The sequence below is a fragment of the Vigna radiata genome, chromosome 1, assembly GCF_000741045.1.
Source record: "Vigna radiata var. radiata cultivar VC1973A chromosome 1, Vradiata_ver6, whole genome shotgun sequence".
NCBI lineage: Eukaryota > Viridiplantae > Streptophyta > Magnoliopsida > Fabales > Fabaceae > Vigna > Vigna radiata.
This window is the reverse complement of record NC_028351.1, coordinates 5,355,541-5,379,728: the sequence shown is the minus strand read 5'-3', so window position 1 is coordinate 5,379,728 and position 24,188 is coordinate 5,355,541. Positions and strand designations below refer to the sequence as shown.

The 24,188-nt window shown below is 32.7% G+C and overlaps 6 protein-coding genes across 6 annotated transcripts; 4 read left to right on the top strand and 2 right to left on the bottom strand.

The window, feature by feature from the left end:
* Window positions 1-76: 76 nt before the first annotated feature.
* On the bottom strand, window positions 77-2,346 carry LOC106769867 (protein EFFECTOR OF TRANSCRIPTION 2). Its single transcript, XM_014655653.2, has 3 exons — window positions 2,158-2,346; window positions 1,544-1,897; window positions 77-1,312 (listed from the first exon to the last, which is right to left on the bottom strand). The coding sequence occupies exons 1-3, from the start codon at window positions 2,236-2,238 to the stop codon at window positions 452-454; spliced, it is 1,296 nt and encodes a 431-aa protein (XP_014511139.1). The 5' UTR covers window positions 2,239-2,346; the 3' UTR covers window positions 77-451.
* A 1,611-nt stretch (window positions 2,347-3,957) lies between these two features.
* Window positions 3,958-6,618, top strand: LOC106756260 (inactive protein kinase SELMODRAFT_444075-like). The gene is made up of 7 exons (XM_014638607.1): window positions 3,958-4,138; window positions 4,272-4,432; window positions 4,520-4,614; window positions 4,724-5,676; window positions 5,851-6,167; window positions 6,340-6,483; window positions 6,580-6,618. Exons 1-7 carry the CDS (start codon window positions 3,958-3,960, stop codon window positions 6,616-6,618), a joined length of 1,890 nt encoding a protein of 629 aa, XP_014494093.1.
* Window positions 6,619-8,153: 1,535 nt separating this feature from the next.
* LOC106769850 (probable acyl-[acyl-carrier-protein]--UDP-N-acetylglucosamine O-acyltransferase, mitochondrial) lies at window positions 8,154-11,474 on the top strand. The gene is made up of 10 exons (XM_014655632.2): window positions 8,154-8,304; window positions 8,394-8,482; window positions 8,612-8,736; window positions 8,824-8,932; window positions 9,997-10,089; window positions 10,202-10,318; window positions 10,423-10,506; window positions 10,836-10,940; window positions 11,020-11,106; window positions 11,195-11,474. Exons 1-10 carry the CDS (start codon window positions 8,193-8,195, stop codon window positions 11,312-11,314), a joined length of 1,041 nt encoding a protein of 346 aa, XP_014511118.1. The 5' UTR covers window positions 8,154-8,192; the 3' UTR covers window positions 11,315-11,474.
* A 135-nt stretch (window positions 11,475-11,609) lies between these two features.
* Window positions 11,610-13,935, bottom strand: LOC106769858. Its single transcript, XM_014655643.2, has 4 exons — window positions 13,800-13,935; window positions 13,465-13,577; window positions 12,202-12,282; window positions 11,610-11,892 (listed from the first exon to the last, which is right to left on the bottom strand). The coding sequence occupies exons 1-3, from the start codon at window positions 13,861-13,863 to the stop codon at window positions 12,202-12,204; spliced, it is 258 nt and encodes an 85-aa protein (XP_014511129.1). The 5' UTR covers window positions 13,864-13,935; the 3' UTR covers window positions 11,610-11,892.
* Window positions 13,936-16,088: 2,153 nt separating this feature from the next.
* LOC106769840 (transcription factor MYBS3) lies at window positions 16,089-17,614 on the top strand. Its single transcript, XM_014655620.2, has 3 exons — window positions 16,089-16,490; window positions 16,754-16,950; window positions 17,038-17,614. The coding sequence occupies exons 1-3, from the start codon at window positions 16,196-16,198 to the stop codon at window positions 17,374-17,376; spliced, it is 831 nt and encodes a 276-aa protein (XP_014511106.1). The 5' UTR covers window positions 16,089-16,195; the 3' UTR covers window positions 17,377-17,614.
* Window positions 17,615-22,055: 4,441 nt separating this feature from the next.
* On the top strand, window positions 22,056-23,712 carry LOC106769830 (1-aminocyclopropane-1-carboxylate oxidase 1). Its single transcript, XM_014655609.2, has 3 exons — window positions 22,056-22,385; window positions 22,473-22,696; window positions 22,905-23,712. The coding sequence occupies exons 1-3, from the start codon at window positions 22,284-22,286 to the stop codon at window positions 23,488-23,490; spliced, it is 912 nt and encodes a 303-aa protein (XP_014511095.1). The 5' UTR covers window positions 22,056-22,283; the 3' UTR covers window positions 23,491-23,712.
* Window positions 23,713-24,188: the final 476 nt, after the last annotated feature.

The following is a 24,188-nucleotide window of genomic DNA, read 5'->3' as shown; positions in this document are numbered from 1 at the left end:
TAGAAGAACAAGAAATCATGTGTTGCTTTTTAGATTTTCACGAGATACGAGATTGTTCGAGTGTAATACAATAACTAGTATGGATTGTTGAGTTATATGACAACTTGTCCAATTAGAGTCACAATAAGTATTATTGAGCACATTTCTGACCATAATAAACAATCATTAATCCTACAATACAACAACAATGGGAAACAACTACTATTACATAGAATTGTAAGTGAAATTTCCCTAATACAAACATATTTCACCCTTCCAGCATCTGATCAATGCAGTTTCTGCTGCAAGAATTTTTTTATTACATACAATTGGTGGTTTGCCTTTTGAATAGATATCAGCTGTTCAGCTACGACAGTCCAAGTCTAGCACATAAACCAATCATCTAGCAGGTTTTGGGGTTTAAGCATGGAACTTGTTGTGCAGAAATTCTGAAGTGCTAGTTATTTCTGATTTACATAAAGGATGCATGAATTCTTCTTCCTTTGTGTTCATGGCATCTTTTTCTTCCTTTAACTGGTTGTCTTGTACAGGCAGAACCATCACTTAAGATGATTCCACATATATTTGTGTTCGAGATACTCTCATCAACAGGATTCCCTACCAGTGTTTGCAGACAATCTTCTACAACATGGCTGCCATTTTGGTATCTGTATCCGCCGTTGCCTTTTTTTTGAACAGATGCACCAATTCTCATACCTTTATGCTCATGACACCTTTTCCTTCCTTGAACCGGTTTCCTTCTACAAGTGGAGCCATCATTTAAGATGATTCCACATATATTTGTGTCTGTCAGACTTTCATCAACAGGACTCCCAACCACTGTTTGTGAAACATTGCTCTCTGATTCGGCAATGGAAACATTAGCTCTCATTCCTTTGTGTTCGGGACACCTCAATCTTTTCTCAACTGGTGGCCTTCTACAAATCAAACCATCACCCAATGCCACTCCACAAATTTTAGCATTCTCCTGTTCCTGAACGACACCACTGGTACTTTGAACTATCCTAGGACGTGATCTGTTAAAACTGAATACTCGAGATAGGAAATTATAGCTGCCATTGTCTGCTTCATCTAACTTGTCATCTGCCTGAGCTAGCTTGCTTGATTTAATTCGGATGCCCACTTGCTTCTGAGTGAATGGTAGTAGCACTTTGGTCACATCTGAAAGCGTTCTAGTGCCTGAAGCTATTTTTTGAAGCTTTTGAAGAATTTCTTCAGGCCTCCGGATACCATTACTGCTTGTGTTCCACGCATAATCAAATGTACTGAGCAGCTGAGCTTCTGTTCGCATGGCATCTTCCTTGTTTTGCATCTGCTCAACAAAAAACATGGTCTGCTCATGAAAACTTTGCATTTCTTATTATGCAAAATGCAAATACCCATTTCTTCAATCTTGAGCGCAAAATTTCAAAAAATCGCAACAATCCACGTCAAAGTATATATAGTTTTGTAAACAGTATTTCCCAAATAAGAATGTTCATCAATTCATCAGATACTAAGCCCAGACATAAAAAAATCACATGAAATGTGAGATTGTACTTACAGGAGCCCATCTATAAACGATTGAGAATCCTTGTGAAAACACTTCCTCAAACAAGGGGCGCCCCTCTTGGGAAGAAGAACCATTCGAACAGCCACTCTGCAGATGAGCACCTGTTCTGCCATAACGCTGGAGTCTTGTTCTCACATTGTCAGCTTGTCCAAGGTAAACCACCAATATGCGGTGAGAATGAGGGGTAAGCTTGGAAATTTCACGCCCCAAACCACCATTGGACACAGCAATTCCAAGCTCATACACCCCTGGATTCGATTCCTCAGGGAGGTTATGAATCCTGTATCTTGGACAACCTTCCTTTCCTTTGGAATGATCTTCCCAATCAGAAGGGCCGATCAGTATCTGAAACCAAAGCAAAAGCAAAAACAGCTCGTAACATGAACAGTCCACTCCACATTCCATGTCCATAACAACCTCGTCAAATCAAACAGTAATTAACCGTCTCCTCTACTTTTAGTTTGAGCGTAAAGCAACAAACTTTCAGCAGTGCCCCCTCGGAAATAGTGGATTTTGTTAACACGAAAGAGAAACAAACACAGATTCACGTAATTAAGAAGCATAAACGTAAGACATAATAAACAGAACAAAGAACAAATCAAAACCTTCCAATGGGAGAAGCTAGAATCGTGTTTTGTGCGGTTGCATTGTTCCCTCTTCAATCTTGAGTTGACCAACGCCGCCATCACCGAATAGCGCCGTCAAACGCCGTGGATGGATGAGTTATGGCCGTTGATGAAGCTGCTCTTTTGCTTCTTCCATTTAAAGCTTCCAACTTTTAACTATTTTATAGACCAAAGTGCCCTCTTGTATCGTATTGCTTGCCCATTCCATCTTTCAAACAGCAATGACGTGATCATTATTTATTATTGTTAATAATATACCTTAATAAAATATTATTTTTGAGTTTAACATGAACCAATAAGAAATGAAAGTTAATATAACATTTAATTAATATAATTATTATAAAATTTATTTTATATGCAAGTTGTGATTAAATTCATTACCAAAGTAATTCACACTATTAATAATATATACATTACATGTTTTCATTACCGTGGCTGTTTGATGGTTTTCATGATAGTAATATTAAATAATTTAAAATAAATTTTGACCAATAATTCTTTTTTACCGTTGGAATATGTAAAGTATTATAAATAATTAGTAGGACTTATTAAATACACTTTTTAGTTGATATAAATTTTAGTTGATGAGAATCATTGGATTTTATTTAACGCATATAAATATTCTCAATCTAATGGTAAATAACTATTTTTTATTATTAAGTGACTATTTGCTCTTTTGACTAATTAATAACAATAAATAATGTTTTTAAAGTAAATATTGGAAATAAATGAGATAAAATCAATGATATTATACTAGCAATTTTAACCTTTCACTTTATTAGAAAAGTTTAATTCTCAAGTGAACACTCTTTTCATACATAAAGTTGATGAGCAACATTCTTAACTTTTAATGAAACATTTTTTTTTTAAGTTTCGTCTCACATAAATAAATAATTACTATGATAGTTTTTCATTAATTAATTCATTAACAAATACGAGGTTAGTTCAATTGTTATTTTTATGAAATTTATGATAATAATTAAAAATCAATTTCAGGTGATTATCAACAAATATAGGCTTGATAACTTAAAAAAATTATATTTCAACAAAATGAAATTGTTGAAAAAAATTAACATTTTAATAAGTTATTTTACTGTTAAGTTATTTTATTAATCTTCTAAGCAATATGGTTTAGCATCATTGAGGTTGGTTTAGAAAAATACATGATTCAATTGGAAGAAAAGATTAATATATGGAAAATGTTTTTTTGATAATTTTTGTTGACAATTTTTTTTTTATGATAATTTGTAATTAGTTTGTTTTAAATATATAAATCGATAAAATAATAATACATAATCTATTATAAAAAAATTGTTAAAAAAATTGTAAAATCATGGTGATATATATATATATATATATATATATATATAATATAGGTACGTGGAAATAATAAGTCAAATAAATTCAATTGGACCGAAAATAGTTCCTTCTCTGTTCCAATTCGGCCACACAAACAGTTAAACAGAGGAACAAATGCATTATGATATCAGTCTTTCAATTATATAATCAATAAGTCTTGTAGACAGTAAGGAAATATCTTCTGTTGGCTTATTGCATCTGCCAAATCAAACTAAATGGCAATACCATAATCTATTGTGCATGCCTTTGGCCATTCTATATTTCTTAAATTCACTTATAATCAATCTCTTCAGTCCATTCAGTTCTAGAGACATAGTCAGAGCTTGTTTTGAGCTTATGTTTTGTTCTCTTCTCTAAAACACTCTTTCAATTATATGACTTTTGTGTTTATTAAGGATTCGACTCTGATCAGTGATTTGCATGGTAATAGTTGAAATGAAGCAAAAGGATTGTTACAGAAAGGTGACAGGGAAAGTGGTGGTGGTTGCAGTTGAAGCAACGAAAGAAGTTTCAAGGAGTGGTTTGATGTGGGCTTTGACTAATGTTGTTCAACCAGGAGATTGTATTAAGCTGCTGGCTGTCATTCCGCCTTTCTGCTCAAGTATTTCTCTTTCATGTCACTTTTGTTATTATTTGGCTAAGAGATTCTTAAAAATGATTCCATATTCAAACATGCTGACATTATCCTAAGACATAACAGCGATGTTATTAACTGTGTTTTGTCTTCACTTCAGACATCAGGGCACTGGGTTTCTCTGGGCTTGCTTTTGCTACTGATTGTATCACTACTCAGTGGAGATCCCGTTTAGGAACTGTCTCAGATCAAAAAGAAGTTTTTGTGAATTCATGCTCCCAGATGGTGCTTCAACTTCATCAGTTTTATGATCCAGAGAGGGTTAAATCATTACCTTTCAATTTCAGTCTTTCACTTTTGCTTTATGTGCTAACATTCTGCTTCTCTCATGTGTCAAAATTTAAACAGATAAAGATCAGAATCAAAATTCTTTCCGGTTCTTTTTGTGGAGCAGTGGCTGCTGAAGCCAAGAGAGCCAAATCAAGCTGGGTGATATTGGACAGGTAAGAAATAATGTAATGAACATGCTAGAGAATTTGTTCTTTGTGCATGTAACTCCAATTCAGTTCTATTTTATGTGTGTGAATTGATGATTGGTAAAAACTTTTACAGAAAATTGAAAAATGAAAAGAAATACTGCATGGAGGAGCTGAATTGCAGTGTTGTAATCATGGAGCGATCTGGGCCAAACGTTCTGCGATTGAATTTGATCCTTTCAACAAATATGGAGCACAATGCATTTCCAGGAAACTTCAAAGGCAAATCTGAACATGCAAATACAATGAAGTGTCCGATTGTTACTCCTGGAAGTAGTCTAAAACAAGGATCAAAGACTGCTAGTATCACTGGAACACCATCAACACCTCGTACTTGGACTTCACCATTTTATCAATATGGTAATGATGGAGGACGAAGGAAAGATTCACCCTTTTCTCAGAACGAGGTGCAAAATGTGGAGGAAGGTGTATCCAATTCAGAGAGTGAAATCATTATGAGTTTGTCATCCTGCGGATCATATTTTCAGCCATGGATTTCAAATGCAATTTGTGGTGATGAAGAGTTTTCAAAAAACATTACCATTAACGAGGCTCTGGTTTCTCCCACCGAAGCATTGGTTCATAAATTGGATCATGAGCCTGTGTTAGGAGTGCTTAATTGTAAAATTGATGTGAACATAAGCAGAAGTGTCAGAGAAGCAATCTCACTAGGAAGAAATGGCACTCTTTGTCAGCATAAGGCACCTTTGTTTGGGAATCATCCAAGATGGTTTACATTTGCTGAACTGAAACTTGCCACTGCTGGATTTTCACAGGAAAATCTTGTTGCAGAAAATGAGGTTGGATCTGTACACCGTGGAGTCCTATCTGATGGGCAGGTTGTTGCTATCAAGCAGTGTAAATTAGCTGCTACTGAAGATGATGAAGAATTTTCTTTACAGGTTCAGGTCTTAAGCTGCACACAACATCGTAATGTTGTGATGCTAATTGGGTTTTGCGTGGAGTATGGAAGAAAAATTCTGGTTTATGAATATATCTGCAATGGATCTCTATATTCTCATCTTCATGGTAAGTATTTTGAATTTCAAACCATTCAATGACAAGTTTCGGTCTTTATTTACATAAAAGTTAAAAAAGAACTTTTTGCATTACAAAACTAGCACAGATAAAGTTGCAATTATGTTAGTGTGGTGAAGAAGAATGAATATGCATATTTAAATGTTAACAATATGGTGATTGCAGAAAAGAATGAAAATGTAGTGAAATGGTGTGCACGGAAGAAAATTGCTCTGGGAGTAGCTCGTGGGTTGAGATACCTTCATGAAGAGTGTAGAGTGGGTTGTATTGTGCACGGCGACATTAGACCCTGCAATATCTTTCTTACTCATGACTTTGAGGCATTGCTATGTCTAAACTTTAATATGAAAATGGCTCCAGAATATACTGAAAGTGGTGAAATCACTGAAAAAGCTGATGTCTACTCGTTCGGGGTGCTATTACTAGAGCTTCTTACTGGACGCAAAGCTTTCCATGGAAGCCACCATTGCCTCCATCAATGGGTAAGCTTTTTCGAGTTTCAGATTATCGAGTATCCGTTGTAAAAAAATTGTTAAAAAATAATTGTTAAAACAATTTTTTCCTTTATACGTATCATCACAAGACCATGTTCACAGATTTATTAGTTTGTATATTTCAAAGAAATCATATTAGTGAGTTGAAATATTTGGATAGGATTTGATTGAGCGAGGTGACATTGATGAAGTTGTCGACCCAAAGATAAGAAACTGCATCATTGATGAGGAACTTCATCGCATGCTGCAATGTTCTACTCTCTGCATCCAACACCATCCTCATTTAAGACCACCAATGTCTCAGGTTGCAAAATTATNTTTTTTTTTTTTTTTTTTTTTTAATTTTTCTTGAATTATAATGATATAGTTGTTTTGAAGTATATATATATTTGTGGTACAGGTAGTCCAGATGTTAGAAGGTTATGTTTTGAAAAGTTGAAATGAATGAAGAAGAATTGAAGCTGTGTGTATCGTGATGAAGTCGAAACATAGATTTTGATGAAGTCATTCATGTTGTTCTAATTAATCAATTTTACTTTTATTGTATTTTATAAACAATTCACATTCTTCTTAGTGCTTTTAGTTGTTTGCCAATGACTTAAATAGGTTTTTAATGGAGTTTTTTTTTTTTTTTTTTATCTCAAATATAAAAATGCATGTTTGGTGAAATCTACACTCATATTTACACTTTCCACTCTTAAATAAATACCGTTTGATTTAAAGAAATAATTTAACTTTTAAATTTCTCATAAATTTAACTTTTTTTTAATTAAGCTTGTATTTTTAAAAAAATTATGTATATTAATATAAAATAAATAATGAATAATAAATAAGTTACTTGAGTTTTTAATTTTTCATAAATAATGTTTTTAATTAAATATTTAATATACATTTTTTATTAAATATCTAAAAATTGTATATTTTTTAATTGAGTATTTCTCATTTAATTTTATTGTTAATTGAAGTAACATAATAACAATAGTATAAATAATCTTTGTAACCTTGATTATTTTTATATAAAAAAAAATTGTTTCATTTTTTTTAAATAAGTACTAACATAAAATTCAAATTAACCATTTGGAGTCATAAGATAACATCGTTTCTTAAAAATAATTAAGGTTGGAGAGCTTTTTTTATTGTAAAAACTGCAAAATAAAATGATTATATTTATGAATATGTAATAAAACAATTTTTTTAATAAGAATTAAATTGGAAAATCCAAATTTATAAGAGATTGTAAATTATTTATGTTTTTTTTTAATGTAAAAACATTTAATTAATGACAATACAAAATAATACAATATAACTATTGCATAGTTTTAATTGACGGCAAAATTAAATAATCAAAATTTAATTAAAAAATATATTTTTTTTAATACTAAATATAGTTAAAACTTAATTTAAAATAGGTAAATTTATGATAGAATACAATTTTTTTTTTACGTTTATAATGTATATTAAAGTTTTAATTTTAAGAAATTCAAATCGTAAAAAAATCTAAACCTTTGAAAATTTCTTTAAATTTTCTTCTTCAGACAGTTGTATTAGTTTGTAGAATCACTAATATGTTTAATTTGTGTTATAGAATTCGTAAACATCGTAATATCATTTTAATCTTTATTTGTTTTTTAATTTGTTTAAGGCTTGATTAAGTTTTTTGAGTTTTGACATGATTTTAATTTTTGTAATTTTTATTTAATTTGATTATTTTTTTATGCATTTAAAATTTGTAATAACATAATGTTGACCTGAATTAGTGGATAATCACTTCCAACTCCAATTTATAGTGATTGGTTGGTGAGAAAAGACCATAGATTTCTAGGTGTATTGGGAAAAAGATAAAAACAATTATTTGAGACTATTTTTAATAATATAATAATATATATTATGATTTTAAATTAAAATATAATATAATTATAATAAAATATTATTATTTTAGCATGTGAAATGAATGTAATTTGTTTTTTTCTGTGTCTGCTCTTGTTTTTTTTGCAATGGAGAAATAGTGTGGTGATGTTGGAAAGCAAAGCAAAAATGTCGTGGTGGTTGGTGAAAGCTCGCAGTCGCTGCCGCTTTTCCCTTTCTTCCGCGCTCCATGACCGTCGCTTCATCTTCTTCTCCTCTCGTATGTTTCCTGTTCACTCAATTCATTCAAATCTCTCTCTCTCTCTTTCTCCCTCTTTCTGCTTTCATCTTGAGTTGCAAATGTTGCAGAGAGGGAGCATGTTCACACTTCCACACTCACAGAACCAAGTTTTATCCACCCTACTGCCGCCGTTCACCCCGATGCCCTCATAGGCCAAGTACTTCTTTTTTACTCTTTCTCCTTTTATTGTTTCAACCAAAGTTTCCTCCTTTTCTACTGAATTGCTATTGGGTACTTCAAATCACTTTAATTATAATGTTGTTCACTAATCAAATATTGTGCTTAGGGTGTTTCGATTGGTCCCTTTTGTTCTGTTAGCTCCTCTGCAAAGCTGGGGAACGGTTGTCGACTATATCCTGGAAGCCATGTTTCTGGAAGAACAGAGTTAGGGGACAATTGCACGTTGATGACGTGAGTTCAGTGTTCACACCTAATATCACTGTTTCAGATAAGGTTTTGCTTTTCTGAATACTACTTTTTTGTTCCATTATATGATAGTGGTGCTGTTGTTGGTGATGATTATCCTGGATGTACCGTCATTGGAAGCAATAACTCAATAGGATATCATGCTGTGATTGGTGTCAAATGTCAAGACATGAAACACAAGGTATGCTCCACATAAACCGGTGGAGGTTTCTATACATACACAGTCATTCCATAGAATCTGATTAATGAATTCAGAATTATGATTCTCATTGTTTATTGTGTTATAGGTACGAGTTTTAACATTTTTTTCATAGGGGGTATTGTTGTTAAGGTTAATTGAAAATGCTCAAGAAAAGTCTATAAAATGTGTTTGACTTTAAGTATTTCTACCTGTAAAAATCCTGACAAGGTCTTCGTTCAACTAAACTTGACTATATTTTAATAATGTATGTGTATTGCAGAACTATCGAAAGATTTTTTATTTTTTTTCCAGAAACAAAGCCTAGAGTATGCCTTGGACGCACTTTTATCTTTTTTAATTTGCTTGAAGTTTTAAATTGCCTTTCTGTTTTCAATTTCTTTTGTTCTTCTCTTCCTTTAGTTGCATTCCAATTTGTTAGTTTTTCAACCAATTCTTAATTGACTTGTTTCAAACTCCAAATGTTTCACTGTAAATTTTGCTTCATAGAGATGCATTCTAACAAAGCAGATTGACTTAATTTTTTCTTCCAACTTGAATGAGCAGTCTTATTCAATTATTACAGTTTGTTTTTGTTCTGGACAGAACAATTAAGCTTAAGCTTGTTCAAAAAGGCATAGCAATGGTAGTAATTAAATCATTGACTCGATCCTCGACTTGAAAGTTCATTGTGTTTGAAGGATGGATACATCATCAGACTAGTGTGCTCTTCAATACCATGTTGAGGATCTAGTCATAGTAAAAGGCTAAGCTATTTGGACAAAGTGCATGATTGATTTTGATTTATGTGTTACGTTGTCTTTTTCTGGCAGTCGAACTCGTTATTTTTCCTTTGTGACTCGTTACTGTTTGCCGATGTGCTACATTTCTTTGTGTGTGCAATTTATGAAAGTTGTCAACATATCTATCTGTTCGGAATATCTTGCTATTTGCAGAACATTACTTAACTGGTTATGTTGTGACATTATTTTCAATGCTTGTGTTCATGTTAAGGGTAGAATTTATTTTGGAAAAAATGTAAGCTCTTTAATGTGCCTTTCATGCAGCCAGAGGATGAATGTTTCCTGGAAATTGGAGACAATAATGATATCAGGGAACATACTTCAATCCACCGATCTTCAAAATCAACTTATAGGACGGTAAGAAGAATGCTTCGTTAATTTTTTACAGTAAAGAAAAACCTCAGAAATTTTCGGACACATAAAAGTACATGTACCTTTTAATGCTCACCGTGAACATATATATGATCAGGTTATTGGTAATGGAAATCTTATAATGGGCTCTTGTCATATTGCCCATGATTGCAAGATTGGTAACAACAATATTTTTGCTAACAATACTCTTCTAGCTGGACATGTCGAAGTGGAAGTAAGTTTTAAAACCTAAATCACCTTTTCATTATAAAATGTTTGTTATTTTGTTGTGTTCTAAGCATAGAATTTAGAAAATCAACTAAAACTCTTCGCATGTAGGACTATGTTCACACTGGAGGTGGAACTGCTGTGCACCAATTCTGTCATCTTGGCTCGTACTCTTTTCTCGGTGGTGGTTCTGTGGTAGGTTTTTCTGTTAATCTCAGTCTTAAAAATTAATCTGTTTTCTAACAAGAGATATGATTTTTCCGCAATCATGCAAGATTTGTACAAAATTTAAGCCAGTCAACGGAAAGTTTAAGCAGGATCTAGTTATCTAGTGACCGAAGGCTGTGGTAAATGTACCCTCAGTGTGGCCCATATACCACCTGTCTGAATAACAGTATGTTGTATACAATGATAAATGTACCCTTATTGAAGAACTTGTTAAGCAAATACCTTTTTACCATGCCAAATTGATTTAGAACTACTGAAGTATGCAACTACAATGTCATGTTCTTACATAAATGAAGCTTACACAAGATGTCCCAAAGTACGTGATGGTAGCCGGAGAAAGAGCAGAGCTTCGTGGTCTTAATTTAGTGGGCCTTACACGATGTGGATTCAGCACTGCAGAGGTTTATCACCTTTTAAATTTAGTTGGCTTTAATTGTATATTCATCAACACTAAACAATTTTTTTTGGGTAATGTTTCAGATCAGAAACCTGAGAACAGCTTATAGAAAGATATTCATGTCCTTTGATGCAAATGCGGGGTCTTTAGAAGAAAGGATTGCAGAAGTGGTATTATTTGTTTTTGCCTATTTCTTTAGGGAGTTGGTGAGGTATGTCTTCCTTAGGGTGGATTTCTCATGGTAAGCTTATTCTGCAGGAGCTGCATGAAGAATTGGGTCACGTTCCTGTTGTCCGTGCCATGTTGCAGTCTATTCGCAACTCAATTGCAGAAAATCGTCGTGGAATATGCAGGATTAGAAACTGGAATGTCTCTTGAAGCCTACACGAGACAGTTTACAGTGAATTTAGTTTACGATGGAGTGATTCTTTTCATTGCTGTATTTGAAAGTTGTATAGGTACTGAATGTATCATTCTCTAAACACAGGGATATCGACCCTTAACACATTCTCCACATAATAGCCTCACTTTGCGTAAATTGTCACTTTTCTCTCCATCAAGTTTGCCTTGAAATGTATAAAATTTATCTGTGGCCGATCTCTTTCTTAAAACTAATTTATTAACATATGTAAGCTTCCAAAAGAACCACAAGGCTAAATTTGCAACAGAAAAATAAATAGAATTGCAAAGCATGCTAAAATATATTGACAATGGATTGAACCCCAAATCTGAATGCAGGGTTGAATATTCTATACATCATTCCAAACAAAAATTATATTGCTCATTTATCTATTTTTCATCGAGCAGTGGGGAAATGCTCTATAACTGCAAACTGATGGATGAAATCTCACTTGACGTCTCAGTCCGTACCATTGAAAAAGCACATCAATACTACGTCAAATACGTGCTCTGATAGTACATCAACACTAACAGCGAACATAGGGTATTCTGAAAACCTGAAATGGACAAAAACTAATGAACCACGCAGCTTTCCAATACAATAATAAAATGATGCAGATGACACCTTCCCATGCATCCAAAACAAACAAGGAATCTGCCAAAAGGTTTACTCAACATTTGTTTTTCAAAAAACGAATAAAACTAGGACAATTGGTAATTAATTATAGCTAGTGCAGTGAAAATCTTGGATGAGAAAAGAATATTCTAGGATATTTAGATGGAAATCAGAGTATGAAGGTCTCACTGAATCTACATCTATTGACAATTGAAATTTACAATGGCAATGAAATTATGCTGAATCATACCTATCGCAACTTTTTTGCACGTTTAGAGGATCGTGCCGTCTCCTTTTTTGATTCCTCTGGAGTTTTTAAGTCGATAAATGGCTGAAACAATTGAGACACAGGTAAAGAATAATCAATTAAATTGAAACACTAATATAACCTACTCTCACTTCATATTTATATTTTAGTACTGCGAAATACACAGTTATATCATTATGACTTCAAACTTTTAAGAAGGAAAGAGAGTGTAAAGTTGAATGGTTTAGATTAAGGGAAATTTAGTGTACAATGAAAAGAAATGACTCCCTCATCTCGAATCCTCAATTCAAACAAACCCTTAAGGGGAGGCTGGAGCAAAACTATTTGAAACTTGAAAGGGGGAAAAGTGCACGTTTTAATACACTAGGATGGACAATCCACGGGGGTATTCATAATCATGCAAAAAAATAGTACTGAAAGAATCTGATATCTGCACAGCCATCTACAAATTCCTGAGAAATTAAAAAAAATGTCACCATTGATTGACTATGACGTAGTGGTGCAAATTATTTGGGGGAGTCAGGGAGGACCATCAACTATCTAGTCCTGTTAGCGTGTCTCCAAGGTTGAATCAGTTCCAATGATTTGAATAATCGTCCAACTGGACTGGATTAAATTATGAAGTAGCTTAAAATCTTGGTACTTGGCTTATTTCAAGGAGGGTAACACTTTAGAAGAGATAATGCGTAGAAAAATAATTTATTAAGGCAGTTTTAACAATATTTTGTTAAAAACGTGCATGTATTCTGTTAAAATCTTAACAGAATTGAGAGGTTTTGGAGATACATATACATTCCCAAAAGTTAAAATAAACTTATTCACCTTAAGTACTCGAGAAACAAGATGACAGGAACTTGAATAAATTCAGCGCATTAGTTAATTATAATCTGGGGGAAATTCAATTTACTTTACTTTCTTGTTTAAAGATAAGTTAATTCAAACGACACTTATTCTCCTAATGCACAGTCCTCAAGTTCAATAAGTCAAATCCAAAAGCTTCTATCTGTTGTCAGGTGAACTCTTTTACAAATGGGCTATATTCTCAGAATAATGCAAAACTAACAGTCACAACTCGGTTTCTGTTTCTTCACAAAGATTTGACTCAACTGAGGTAATGTGACTAGTCTAGGGAGAGTGTACCGAGCATTATCTATCTATACTACTTAAGTGCCAACAGTATACGAGGCTCTATTATTTATCAGAGAAATATAATAGAAAAGAGACGAAAACAAGTTTGCATTTAACCTCTTCCCATTTGGTTTGAAGTTCCAAAAGCTCTTGACAGTAAGCTAGGCATTCGGCATGGTATACCGCTGCTAGGTCTTTGATCAAAGCCTTCCTCTTGATGATACCGACCACTTCAACAATAATTGAAAAAAAAAAAAAACGAAAAATAATTATAATCAATCAAATGCACAACTCCCAATTGCAATGTCAATTACAGGATATATCCACAATCACAAATATCAATGCACGCCTGATATTTCAAATCGAAACCCTAAACTCAAAATTTCAATGCACGAGAAGACATAACAAAGAAAACAGAAATTAGAATCTGTAACAGTGAAAGAGAGAGATACTCCGACTAGGATCAAACGGTAATGGAGGATCGGAAGGTTGTGGGGGTTTCGGTTCTTCCGCCATAGCTTTCTGCTGCAGTTCCTCTAAACATGCTGTCGTAACTTCATATCGACTGGGCTCACTCTCTTGGGCTAACAAATGGGCCTTCTTTTTTCTTAGCATTCAATTTTTTTCTTATCAAAATATTATAAAAAATCTGTATCAATATTTTTCTTACCTAATAATATAATAGACATGCATTATAACTGCAACAATTTTTACAAGGTGAATTTACAAAAGTTCATGGTTTTTTAATGTAATTATTATAAAATAAATCATAAACAATATCAAAACTGCTGGTTCATATATTAACAAACAAGAGGGATGTATACATATAAATCATAATTAAAAAATGGAATTTAATCTAACTATCTTACAAAATCGCTTGTAAAATAAGGATTTATATATTATAAATTGATTTTTATAAGAAAACTTTTACTACATTCATATCTTTTTATGTTGAGGTATATTTCTATCTCGAAAGTAAAATTAACCTGTGAAATAATATATGTAATATATTATTAAAATAAATTCTAATCATAGTTATGATCATTACGATATAAAGTATAAGAAATGAATTTTAAATTTAATTCATATTCGTACAATTATGTGTAAGTGAAGGTGTAGTGAGTGATTAACGATAGATGAAATAAGATAAAAAGTAGGTAAATGATTGGAACAAGTAAAAGATTTTATAGTGTCTGACATGCAGAATGAAGTGTCGAAAACTGTCGAAAACAGCTCCCAGTTTCCTCATCTGTGTAATGACTGTGTTTTCTTTATTTGTGTTGCTTTTGACTTGAGGACAGGGATGTTCTCAAGATGATACCTCTTAGAAAAATCAGAAGGGCACAGCATTAATGAGGAATCAATTACCATTAAAAAGTTGCATCATAATAAACAGCTGTTGTGATGATCCTTCAGCTGTTGTAAGGCTACTCATATATATATACTCTTAATATAATGTATCTCACAGTTGAAAATTTAGTGGCCTGAGCTATTTCTGTAGAAACAAAGTGCTTATACATTGGACATTATCTTCTGGATTTTGGTGATGTAATATTGTTATCTATTCAGCTGGTCGATCATCATAAAGAAAAAGAAAAGAAGTGTAAGATTGATTATTATAATGTGTCGTTGTTTAATAGCTTTTTCTTGGAAGATACTGGTTAGTTTCTCATTCTGCCATCTGCATCGTCACGTCCTAAGGAAGCACACAGAAAAAGACGTGTTTAATATATAACACTGTGACTGTTATATTTATTTTATGCAGACAGTGCTCTTCAAGGACTTTGATAGGTCAATGACTAAGTTCAGGAATCAGATAAGAAACATCATATGCAACACAAGATTCCTTCCTAACATAATGCCAAATCACTCTCTTACTTCTTCTGCTGCACAAATTATAACTAAAACAATCTTCAACTAATGCTTAATTATTTAATAAATAATACCACAAACCACTACCAAGGTGCTGCCTGATATAACACCACTTTCTCATAAATAATTTAATCAAGTATCAGGAGATTTAACATTCGTGTTCATTTTTGGAAAGATGAATTTAAGTGTAAATCGTGTTTTAATATACTTTTTTTTACAATACGATCGTCTGGTGAGTTATTAAAACTTCTTAATTTATTTTGAGGATTATAGACTGAGACGTTAACTAAATCATTTTTATTTCATTTGTATAAAATTATTAGCACATATCTTTAATTAGCTGGACTTTATGAATCTCAGATTTTAATTATGACAGATGTACCTTTGCAAAGCAATCTGCATGCTGCTTTTAAAGCATGATGTGATATGTCTTTTCCCTTCAACTTATACAAAAATTGTATACATAAGATATTAATTACTCATACGTATAAACCATTAATTAAATATGTACAACTATACTTTTCTAAAATGGTAAATGAGATTATCTTGTAAATACATTGATGTTGAAGTGGTTAAAAGCATTAGAAAAATACACGTGTTTTTGTGTACGAGGGACATGATGTCTGCGTATGCCGTGTTCAACCCTAAAACACAAGTACTCACCAAATAAGATAAGGTATCTATATCCTCATGATTTCTTTTCTGTATAAAAGAGGAAAAGAATAAAACAAACAAAATTATTGCAGAAGCATATATATATATATATATATATATATATATATATATATATATATTTCAACAATAAACTATGTCCATCCAATTAATTTCTGTAGGTGTGCTTCCAATTTCACAAACCCCACACCTCATTCATCATCATATATACCACCAAACATGTCTGTTATTTCTGCTCTCTTTTTCTCTCTCTTTCTTTGAAGCTCCAGTTTGGTATTCTGAGGGTGTCAGCTGAGAGGGGAAAATGGGCAGAAAATGCTCACATTGTGGAAACATAGGTCATAATTCCAGAACCTGCTCTTCTTTCAGAGCAACTTTTGTAGGAGTTCGTCTCTTTGGGGTTCAACTACACATATCAAACTCTTCTTCTCTTACCATGAAGAAAAGTTTCAGCATGGATTCCTTGCCCTTATTATCCTCTTCATCTTCCTCCTTTTCTTCATCAAGAATATCTATTGACGACCATCCTGAAAAAGCTTCTGTTAGCTATCTATCAGATTCCGATGGCCTCATTGTTCGACCACAAGACAGGAAGAAAGGTATGCATCACAGTCAAATTCATTCACATTATAGATCTATTCCTCCATCATCATGTTTATCTTTTTTTTTGTAATACTTTACCTCACTCATTTTCTTCATTAAAGTTCCATACCAGCGACTTTCGTGTATTCTTGCTCAGAAAAATCAGATTTTGTCAAAAAAACTACTTAACTTTTTCTTTCTTCTTTCACCCATCTTTTTATATTACATGTCTTTGATGTATATATGATCATCTTTGTGCGTATATACACATATAATATAGGAGTGCCATGGACAGAAGAAGAGCACAGAACATTCCTTGTTGGACTGGAGAAGCTGGGAAAAGGTGATTGGAGAGGTATCTCTAGAAACTATGTGACTACAAGAACCCCAACACAAGTTGCAAGCCATGCTCAAAAGTACTTTATTCGGCTTGCAACCTTGAACAAGAAAAAGAGACGTTCAAGTCTTTTTGACTTGGTATATATATAGATGAATTCCTCAGTTACCCCATTTTTATATATATGATGGAATTTGGTGTTTAAAGATATTGATTAATTTTGGCAGGTTGGTGGCAGCTCTAACTGTAAGTCAGGTGATTTGGTTTCTCCTACTAAATCCAAAGGTGAAATTGAGAACGATGTCACCTTGTCACTTCTTCAAGCACAAGAAACCAAGACGGGTGAGCAGAAAGACAGTGATGATTGTTGTCAAGATGAAGCAGGTGCAGATCATGAAGCTGTTATGTGGCTTCATCCTCAGATGAAATCTTCATCGAATAATAGTAGTGCAGCAATTCCTGATCTGGAACTCACTCTTTCAGTCTCCAAGGGCAAGGCTAAGACCATGGAGCAAACTAAATCAACCCCTGGTTCCTTCTTTCTTGGACCAATTAGCGTGACTTAACTCAACTATTCATGAATTAATGTTGTCCAGTATCTATCAACTTAAACAAAAGATCATAAATCTCTCCAAAGAAAACACATTTTTATGTTGTTGTTTTTGATATTATTGGTAATCATTAATCAGGCACTAATCTACTGTGCAATCACATGTCTCGATGATATATAGAGCAGATGATTATTTTATATATGTATAATCAAATATTTCTTTGTATAATAGCAAATTAGTTCAGTCTGTTCAACTGAGTTATAAATCAACCATGAAATTTTATATACCTTTTTTTGTTCGTAGTTGACAAGTCATCGACATCATCCATACCTTCCTATATCGGATATTATGCTTAATATATATATCAATGGTATATATAGTGTAATAAAGTTTGTTCTTCTGAATGCATAATGCACAAGTTTATCCTTTTTTAGTGCTTTGCCATGTCAATAACTCAGATAATAGAGACTGCTGATGGCAAAAAAGTAGGTGATTTGATTAAGTTTGGTTTCCTGGCTTTTGGCACAAAAGCTTTTTTATTTATAATGTTGGGTTTAATTTAAAGTAATGTTGGATTCTGTTGAGAAGATTTGGACTCCACTACCACTAGGGCTGGAAAGGTGGCCGTCTAGCCTTTAGAATTAAATAATTAAACACGCATATAAAATATTCAATTTCTTTTGTTTTGGAAACATGACTCAACACATGACAGAAATTTGTTCATTTTAATCCAATCATCTAAAATTCATTTCCCTACTAACATTTAATAAAGTGTACCTTTTCTTAGTTCAATAAAATAGGTTGTAACTATTGATTATATCAACATGAAGTACCATACATTAAATATATTCAACAAATTTGGTAAAGCAAATAGTTTTGGGTGATTGTATATAACTAAGGACGTGTCTGGTATATATATGTAGCAGATGTTCTCCAAGGTGTTATACTAAATAAGTTATAATGAGACTTTGGGACAAACTGTTTGTATTAGTATTTATTATGCAGAGAAAATGACTCAACACAAAAGCTGGTTAGTTTAGTGAAAAGAATCTCATAATTAATCATTGTATTAAGTAATTTATTTTACTTAATCTGATACTCTAACACATTTTCTCCTTTATGGAGGGTAAGATGTTCACAAAATACTGAAAACTTCAAACACAATCAAAGGAAGTTGTTTTTGCTTTTCAATGTTTGAAGTAAGCCTAGAAAGAAAATTCAAACGCTTAACAAGACAAAGTAGAATTTTCCAGAAAGCATACTTGTAAAGCACGTGGCTTTTAGTCTATTCTGCATCCAGCTATACAGTGCTTTTAAATTAGGTAATTTTTAAATTGGTCCAACAAAACTCGTGTATCATATGATTTTCATAGAGTATGCATAATAAGGTGTGCTTATGCTTTCTTAATTTCGAAGCTTAGGAAAGTACACAAAACAAGGTAAAATATTTGTTATATGTTTTCTTTCTAATCATTCTTTAACATACAGCAGCAATTGAACTGTTAAGTACACCTAACTTGCCCATTTTTAAAATGAAAGCCTTTGATGCAGAAGCACACATGAAAAGAAAGAAAACAAAACAAAAGTTACTACAATATATCCTAATTATAATCTTGTTGAAATGGGTGTTTTAGTATTCAAATTTAAGATATTATGCAGCTGAAAATGTTAAGATAAGGATAGAATGAAAATGAAGCTTGTCCACAAGATTCTAAAGATCAAGAATATTATATGTGTCAATCAAACCCAGTAGGGACCCTTTTGTCAGATGTATCTCTTCTGTGTTAAGATAAAATCCATTAGCTGACAAAATTCTAGACTGCATTTCAATTTACTTATACCTAATATATAGTTCCATGTTCTTTCTAAGAGACTTTTTTATGTATAGAACTTTTTGTATGTGCCTTGTAACATGAATATAATGATATTTGTAGTGGATTTTAAGAAAACCAACTGCGTAATCTCCCAACCATATGCTCATTCTGAATTTTTACGAATGCTTTATTGCATCTGTCATCATGCACAAGACTGATGGTTACTTATATTTTTGCTTGGATGACCGAATATGATGTATCATATTTATGAGCACTTTTTAGATATAGTGACATCTCAACCAACAATCCGTGTCTTCTTTATTACCTGTAACCATCTGTGTGGTGTCAAATTATTTGGACTTTTTTCACTCTATAGCAGCTTTATATATACATGCTCTATTATGGTTCACATGAAAATTGTGGATGGTACCATTTTGTCTTTGTTCAATGTTATGTAACTAGGATTAGCTTATTTTGGATAATGCAGACACACCTATAATTTACATGAAATTTAATGCAGAACAAAAACGTTAATACAAACAAATTAGACGTCTTAATTCAGGCATCACCAACCCTCTCAGCATCATCATTAATGCTCAAAGCTTCTCACCAATATGCTATACTTCTTAATTTGGATGGGACCTCTTTTGACATTTGGTTTCACTTAAACCACTTATTAGTAGGTCTTCTGTAATTTCCTAATTCATTGCTTTAACTTTAATCTGTTACCAGAAAGATATCTATGATCATATGGCATGAAAAATGTGGGATTGAATCTCATATTCAAATGGCTGGACCAATCATTTTCTGGTCTCATTCATCATTTAGTTTTTCCCATCAGCTGATTCTACAGTCTCTCAAGAGTGCAATGTAAGAAAAACTACTTCTAGTAATTGAATTAACGATTTTTAAGTTGAAAAATAACTTCAGATTTAACAACTAAGTCAAGAAACTATGTAACAATAATATAACACAATTTGAAGACCGACATTCTTCAATGATAAGTAAAACGCATAAATATTCGACTGGACCAATATTTTTTTTTTGTCGTATGCGTCATTTAATGTTGTCCATTAAATTGGCATCTGTTATTTCTGCAATATCTTCAAAAAACGCAGAAATGTGAAACTGGACCATTCTTTTGTCGCATTCTGATTTTGTCCATAGTTAAACTAACATATATCAGCTAATTTTAGGTATATTTTATCTATTGCAGATCGTGTTATAAGTCTGTATTGACTTTGTTATGACTAATCTTTCTTAGAAGTAGAACATAATAAAGAAACTGAAAACGAAATTGTCCATTTTTGAGACATCTCGTATATATTCTAACTGTATTGGTCCCATTCACTGGTACAGCAACATATACACATGAAAACACAGTAAGACTTTTTCACCAGAAGAAAGAGATTCACGGGGCTCAAATTGTTCTGTGATGACTACAAAAAATTTAAGCATTGTGATCACTACAAAAAACTTGTACATACAATTTCTTATCATGTTTTCTTCTATCAAGAACTTGAAAATCACATAAGAACCACAACATGATCCGGTGCAAAAATAAATGCTGTCACATTAATTCTTGAAAAGGCTTTACATCCTTGTGTCAATGTCATTTTAAAGTGTTTAAAACTTTTTCTACTTATTAGGTCACTCATGACGTATCAATATATTTGCCGAATATAGAGGACAAAATAGGTTTTCAAAGTCATTTTTTACATATTTCAATCCTCGTACTCATCCTTAGCCTGTTGTTTGTTCCTCTTATCAACCATTGCTTTTAACTGAATAAGGGATTTTCAAGTTCTCAATAACCTCTTACTGTTCTTCAACACCATGCTTATTCCTTGTCTTGTACGACACCTTGTTTTTCTTTTTGAAATTCAAAAGCTTCTTTGGTCCAACATGAATGTATGAAAAAAAATAATCAACAATATGCAAAAGGGGTTCCAATAGAAGTGCTCGTCTAATTTCTATTGAGTTTTACTCCTTACACCACTCTACATTTCTCTTAGCACCCCACATTTTTTTAAAATTCCAAAATTATCCCTTTCATTTCAAATAACCCTAAACCCCACACCTCTATATTACTATAATAATTTTTAAAATATATATTATGAGGGTGTAGTTAAAAATTATTATAGTAATATATATTGGGAGAGAGATAATTTTACTTGTTGAAGAAAACTTTTTTGCATGAGACTTTAAAAAATTATGACGTGTTTCTTTTCCTTCTTTTGTGGCCATAAAAAAAAGTAAAATAAAGTACCTTAAACCATAAAACAAGCTCATTTGATAATGTTAATTAATATAAGCTGAAACTTATAATAAACATTATAGTTAACTATGAATCATAAATATTTCTTCTTAACATAGAAAAGCACGTAGTTGAATAGTTAATTACGGTGAAATTCATGCTTTTTGAAGACTATTGGATTCATTGTCTTTTAAGATAACAATATTTAAAATTAAGTAGTGTCTTTTAAGACATAAATCATATTTTAAAACTATTATAAGTCTTATTTAAGGTGCAATTTTAAAAGAATAAATCACATCTATGCTTGCTTTTTAGTTTTATCGAGTTTAAAAATACAGTAACATTGTTAATAAATTGTGAAATATTCATTATTTTTTTATTATAGGTAATGTCATCCAAAACCGCCCACTGGTTTATCAACTCCATCCATAGCTCTGCAAGCTTTTTTCTTTGGCATTGCCCATGGTTTCTTTCAACTAATCTCAGACCCACTTGAAGTTGAAAATAATTTTGTTGAACAACAATACCGTGGATCAAGATCGGTGAAACTAAGAAGCATCATTGAACTTGCTTTACAAGGAAAAATCTCATTGTTCATCAAAATCAAAGAATAAAAAATGCTTTAGAATCACATGATAACGGAGAAATGAGCTTCCACTGTTCCCATTCTCAAGCCACTATGTGCAATCATTTTCAGTCAATGCTTAGCACATACTTGTCAAACTATCTAACTAGGAAAAAATCCATTCACTACCAACTTTCTCTTACAATTATCACAGAATATACCTTTTAGAAGCCTATATATTTCCCCATTCTGATGTATCTTCTGCAAACAAACACTTACCACAAAGATGGCTATTCCTGTTATAGATTTCAGCACTCTCAATGGAGACAAAAGGGGTGAAACCATGGCCCTTTTGCATGAAGCTTGTCAGAAATGGGGTTGCTTTATGGTAAAGAGAATTATATATATGTGTGTTACTTCATCCTTCCACCACCTCTTTTCCTTTTTATCCTTTTCACTAATTGTACATTTGCAGATTGAGAACCATGAACTAGACAAGAAGCTAATGGAAAAGGTGAAACAGCTAATTAATATTCACTATGAGGAGAACCTGAAGGAGAATTTCTACCAGTCTGAGATAGCAAAGATCTTGGACAAAAAGCAGAACACTTCTGATATAGATTGGGAAAGTGCCTTTTTCATCTGGCACCGTCCCATTTCCAACATCAGGAACATCCCAAACCTCTCTGAGGAGCTTTGGTGAGTTGATTCATCATTTTGGTAGTTTTTCATAATTATAATCAATATATAGAAAAATATGTTAAAAAGTATATCAGAAAGTGTGTTGACAGTGTTTCTTTCTAGCAAGTCACAATCTTTCTGCCAAAACATACACAAAGAATCTTTAAGATGGAATATGCACATAATCTGATAACGAGGGTATTAACAATTGTGCATGCAAGTGCAGCCAAACGATGGATCAGTATATTGATGAACTCCTTAAGCTGGCAGAGAAGTTGTCTGAGCTTATGAGTGAAAATCTTGGTTTGGAGAAAAACTACTTGAAGGAGGCATTTTCTGGAAGGAATGGACCTGCCATGGGAACAAAAGTGGCCAAGTACCCTCAATGTCCACACCCTGAACTGGTTAGAGGACTTAGAGAGCACACAGATGCTGGTGGGATCATTCTATTGCTCCAAGATGATCAAGTCCCTGGTCTAGAATTCTTCAAAGATGGCAAATGGGTGGAGATTCCTCCCTCCAAAAACAATGCCATTTTTGTCAACACTGGTGACCAAGTCGAAGTGTTGAGCAATGGCTTGTATAAAAGTGTTGTGCACAGAGTCATGCCTGACAGAAATGGAAGCAGACTTTCCATCGCCAGCTTCTATAATCCAGTTGCTGAAGCCATTATTTCCCCATCCAACAAACTTTTATATCCAAGTAATTATCGTTATGGAGACTACTTGGAGCTTTATGGCAAGACCAAGTTCGGTGAAAAGGGTCCTAGATTTGAATCCATCAAGAATATGATCAACGGTCATTACAAATAAAATAACTCACAAATACCCTTCTTTCTGTCTAATTTTACAACTCTTTGTTCTTCCAAAAAGTAGCCAAGAAAAGAAAATGTAATTGCAGGGCACTTTTCATTTTTCCTTTTTACATGTTTCAGTATGAATAATAACACAAAAAGAAGAGGTTTTTCCTTTAATTCCTGAGGGGGTTAAATTGTAAACCATTTCTATCTGTTTATATGCATCCTTTTAGGTTATTTTAATAGCTTTCACTGTCGTTTGTGAATAGTTATTCACTTAGAAGAATCTTATATCCTTTTTCTCAATGAAAAAGTTAATACAGTTGTGGAAGAATTCGAAATAAAAGAAAAAGTGAACTTTTAAGATGTGACAATACAAAGGCATAGGAGATTTCTGCATATCTATGTCCAATTCTGTGTCCTCTTCTGCTTTGGTAATTTTTTAACATTTCCATCCTTTAGCCAAAGAAGCGTGCACAATGTACAAATAAATCCTTCTCAACATTTATTCATTGATCCAACCACCAACAAAAACATCAACAAGCAAAAGATACATTTTTTCTTTAACATATCTATTCTCTAATTTTACTACAACGGACGTTCTAATCCAGAACTTGCAACAGAATGCAGTGAAAAAGTTTAAGTGAAATAAACTTCAAAATCTCATCCACATACTTCAGAACTCAAAGCATCTTTATAAGAATTATACTTACA

Excerpts from the sequence above, each read along its gene's own strand:
- LOC106769867 (XM_014655653.2), bottom strand. The coding sequence starts at position 2,238 with ATGGCGGCGTTGGTCAACTCAAGATTGAAGAGGGAACAATGCAACCGC. Across the intron at positions 1,898-2,157 it reads CTAGCTTCTCCCATTGGAAG|ATACTGATCGGCCCTTCTGA; the intron begins GTTTTGATTTGT and ends CTTTGGTTTCAG. Across the intron at positions 1,313-1,543 it reads TCGTTTATAGATGGGCTCCT|ATGCAAAACAAGGAAGATGC; the intron begins GTAAGTACAATC and ends TTTGTTGAGCAG.
- LOC106756260 (XM_014638607.1), top strand. The coding sequence starts at position 3,958 with ATGGTAATAGTTGAAATGAAGCAAAAGGATTGTTACAGAAAGGTGACA. Across the intron at positions 4,139-4,271 it reads CATTCCGCCTTTCTGCTCAA|ACATCAGGGCACTGGGTTTC; the intron begins GTATTTCTCTTT and ends TCTTCACTTCAG. Across the intron at positions 4,615-4,723 it reads AGCTGGGTGATATTGGACAG|AAAATTGAAAAATGAAAAGA; the intron begins GTAAGAAATAAT and ends AAACTTTTACAG.
- LOC106769850 (XM_014655632.2), top strand. The coding sequence starts at position 8,193 with ATGTTGGAAAGCAAAGCAAAAATGTCGTGGTGGTTGGTGAAAGCTCGC. Across the intron at positions 8,483-8,611 it reads CCGATGCCCTCATAGGCCAA|GGTGTTTCGATTGGTCCCTT; the intron begins GTACTTCTTTTT and ends TATTGTGCTTAG. Across the intron at positions 11,107-11,194 it reads AAGAAAGGATTGCAGAAGTG|GAGCTGCATGAAGAATTGGG; the intron begins GTATTATTTGTT and ends CTTATTCTGCAG.
- LOC106769858 (XM_014655643.2), bottom strand. The coding sequence starts at position 13,863 with ATGGCGGAAGAACCGAAACCCCCACAACCTTCCGATCCTCCATTACCG. Across the intron at positions 13,578-13,799 it reads ACCGTTTGATCCTAGTCGGA|TGGTCGGTATCATCAAGAGG; the intron begins GTATCTCTCTCT and ends TTATTGTTGAAG. Across the intron at positions 12,283-13,464 it reads TTCAAACCAAATGGGAAGAG|CCATTTATCGACTTAAAAAC; the intron begins GTTAAATGCAAA and ends CAATTGTTTCAG.
- LOC106769840 (XM_014655620.2), top strand. The coding sequence starts at position 16,196 with ATGGGCAGAAAATGCTCACATTGTGGAAACATAGGTCATAATTCCAGA. Across the intron at positions 16,491-16,753 it reads ACCACAAGACAGGAAGAAAG|GAGTGCCATGGACAGAAGAA; the intron begins GTATGCATCACA and ends CATATAATATAG. Across the intron at positions 16,951-17,037 it reads GTTCAAGTCTTTTTGACTTG|GTTGGTGGCAGCTCTAACTG; the intron begins GTATATATATAG and ends TAATTTTGGCAG.
- LOC106769830 (XM_014655609.2), top strand. The coding sequence starts at position 22,284 with ATGGCTATTCCTGTTATAGATTTCAGCACTCTCAATGGAGACAAAAGG. Across the intron at positions 22,386-22,472 it reads AGAAATGGGGTTGCTTTATG|ATTGAGAACCATGAACTAGA; the intron begins GTAAAGAGAATT and ends GTACATTTGCAG. Across the intron at positions 22,697-22,904 it reads AACCTCTCTGAGGAGCTTTG|CCAAACGATGGATCAGTATA; the intron begins GTGAGTTGATTC and ends ATGCAAGTGCAG.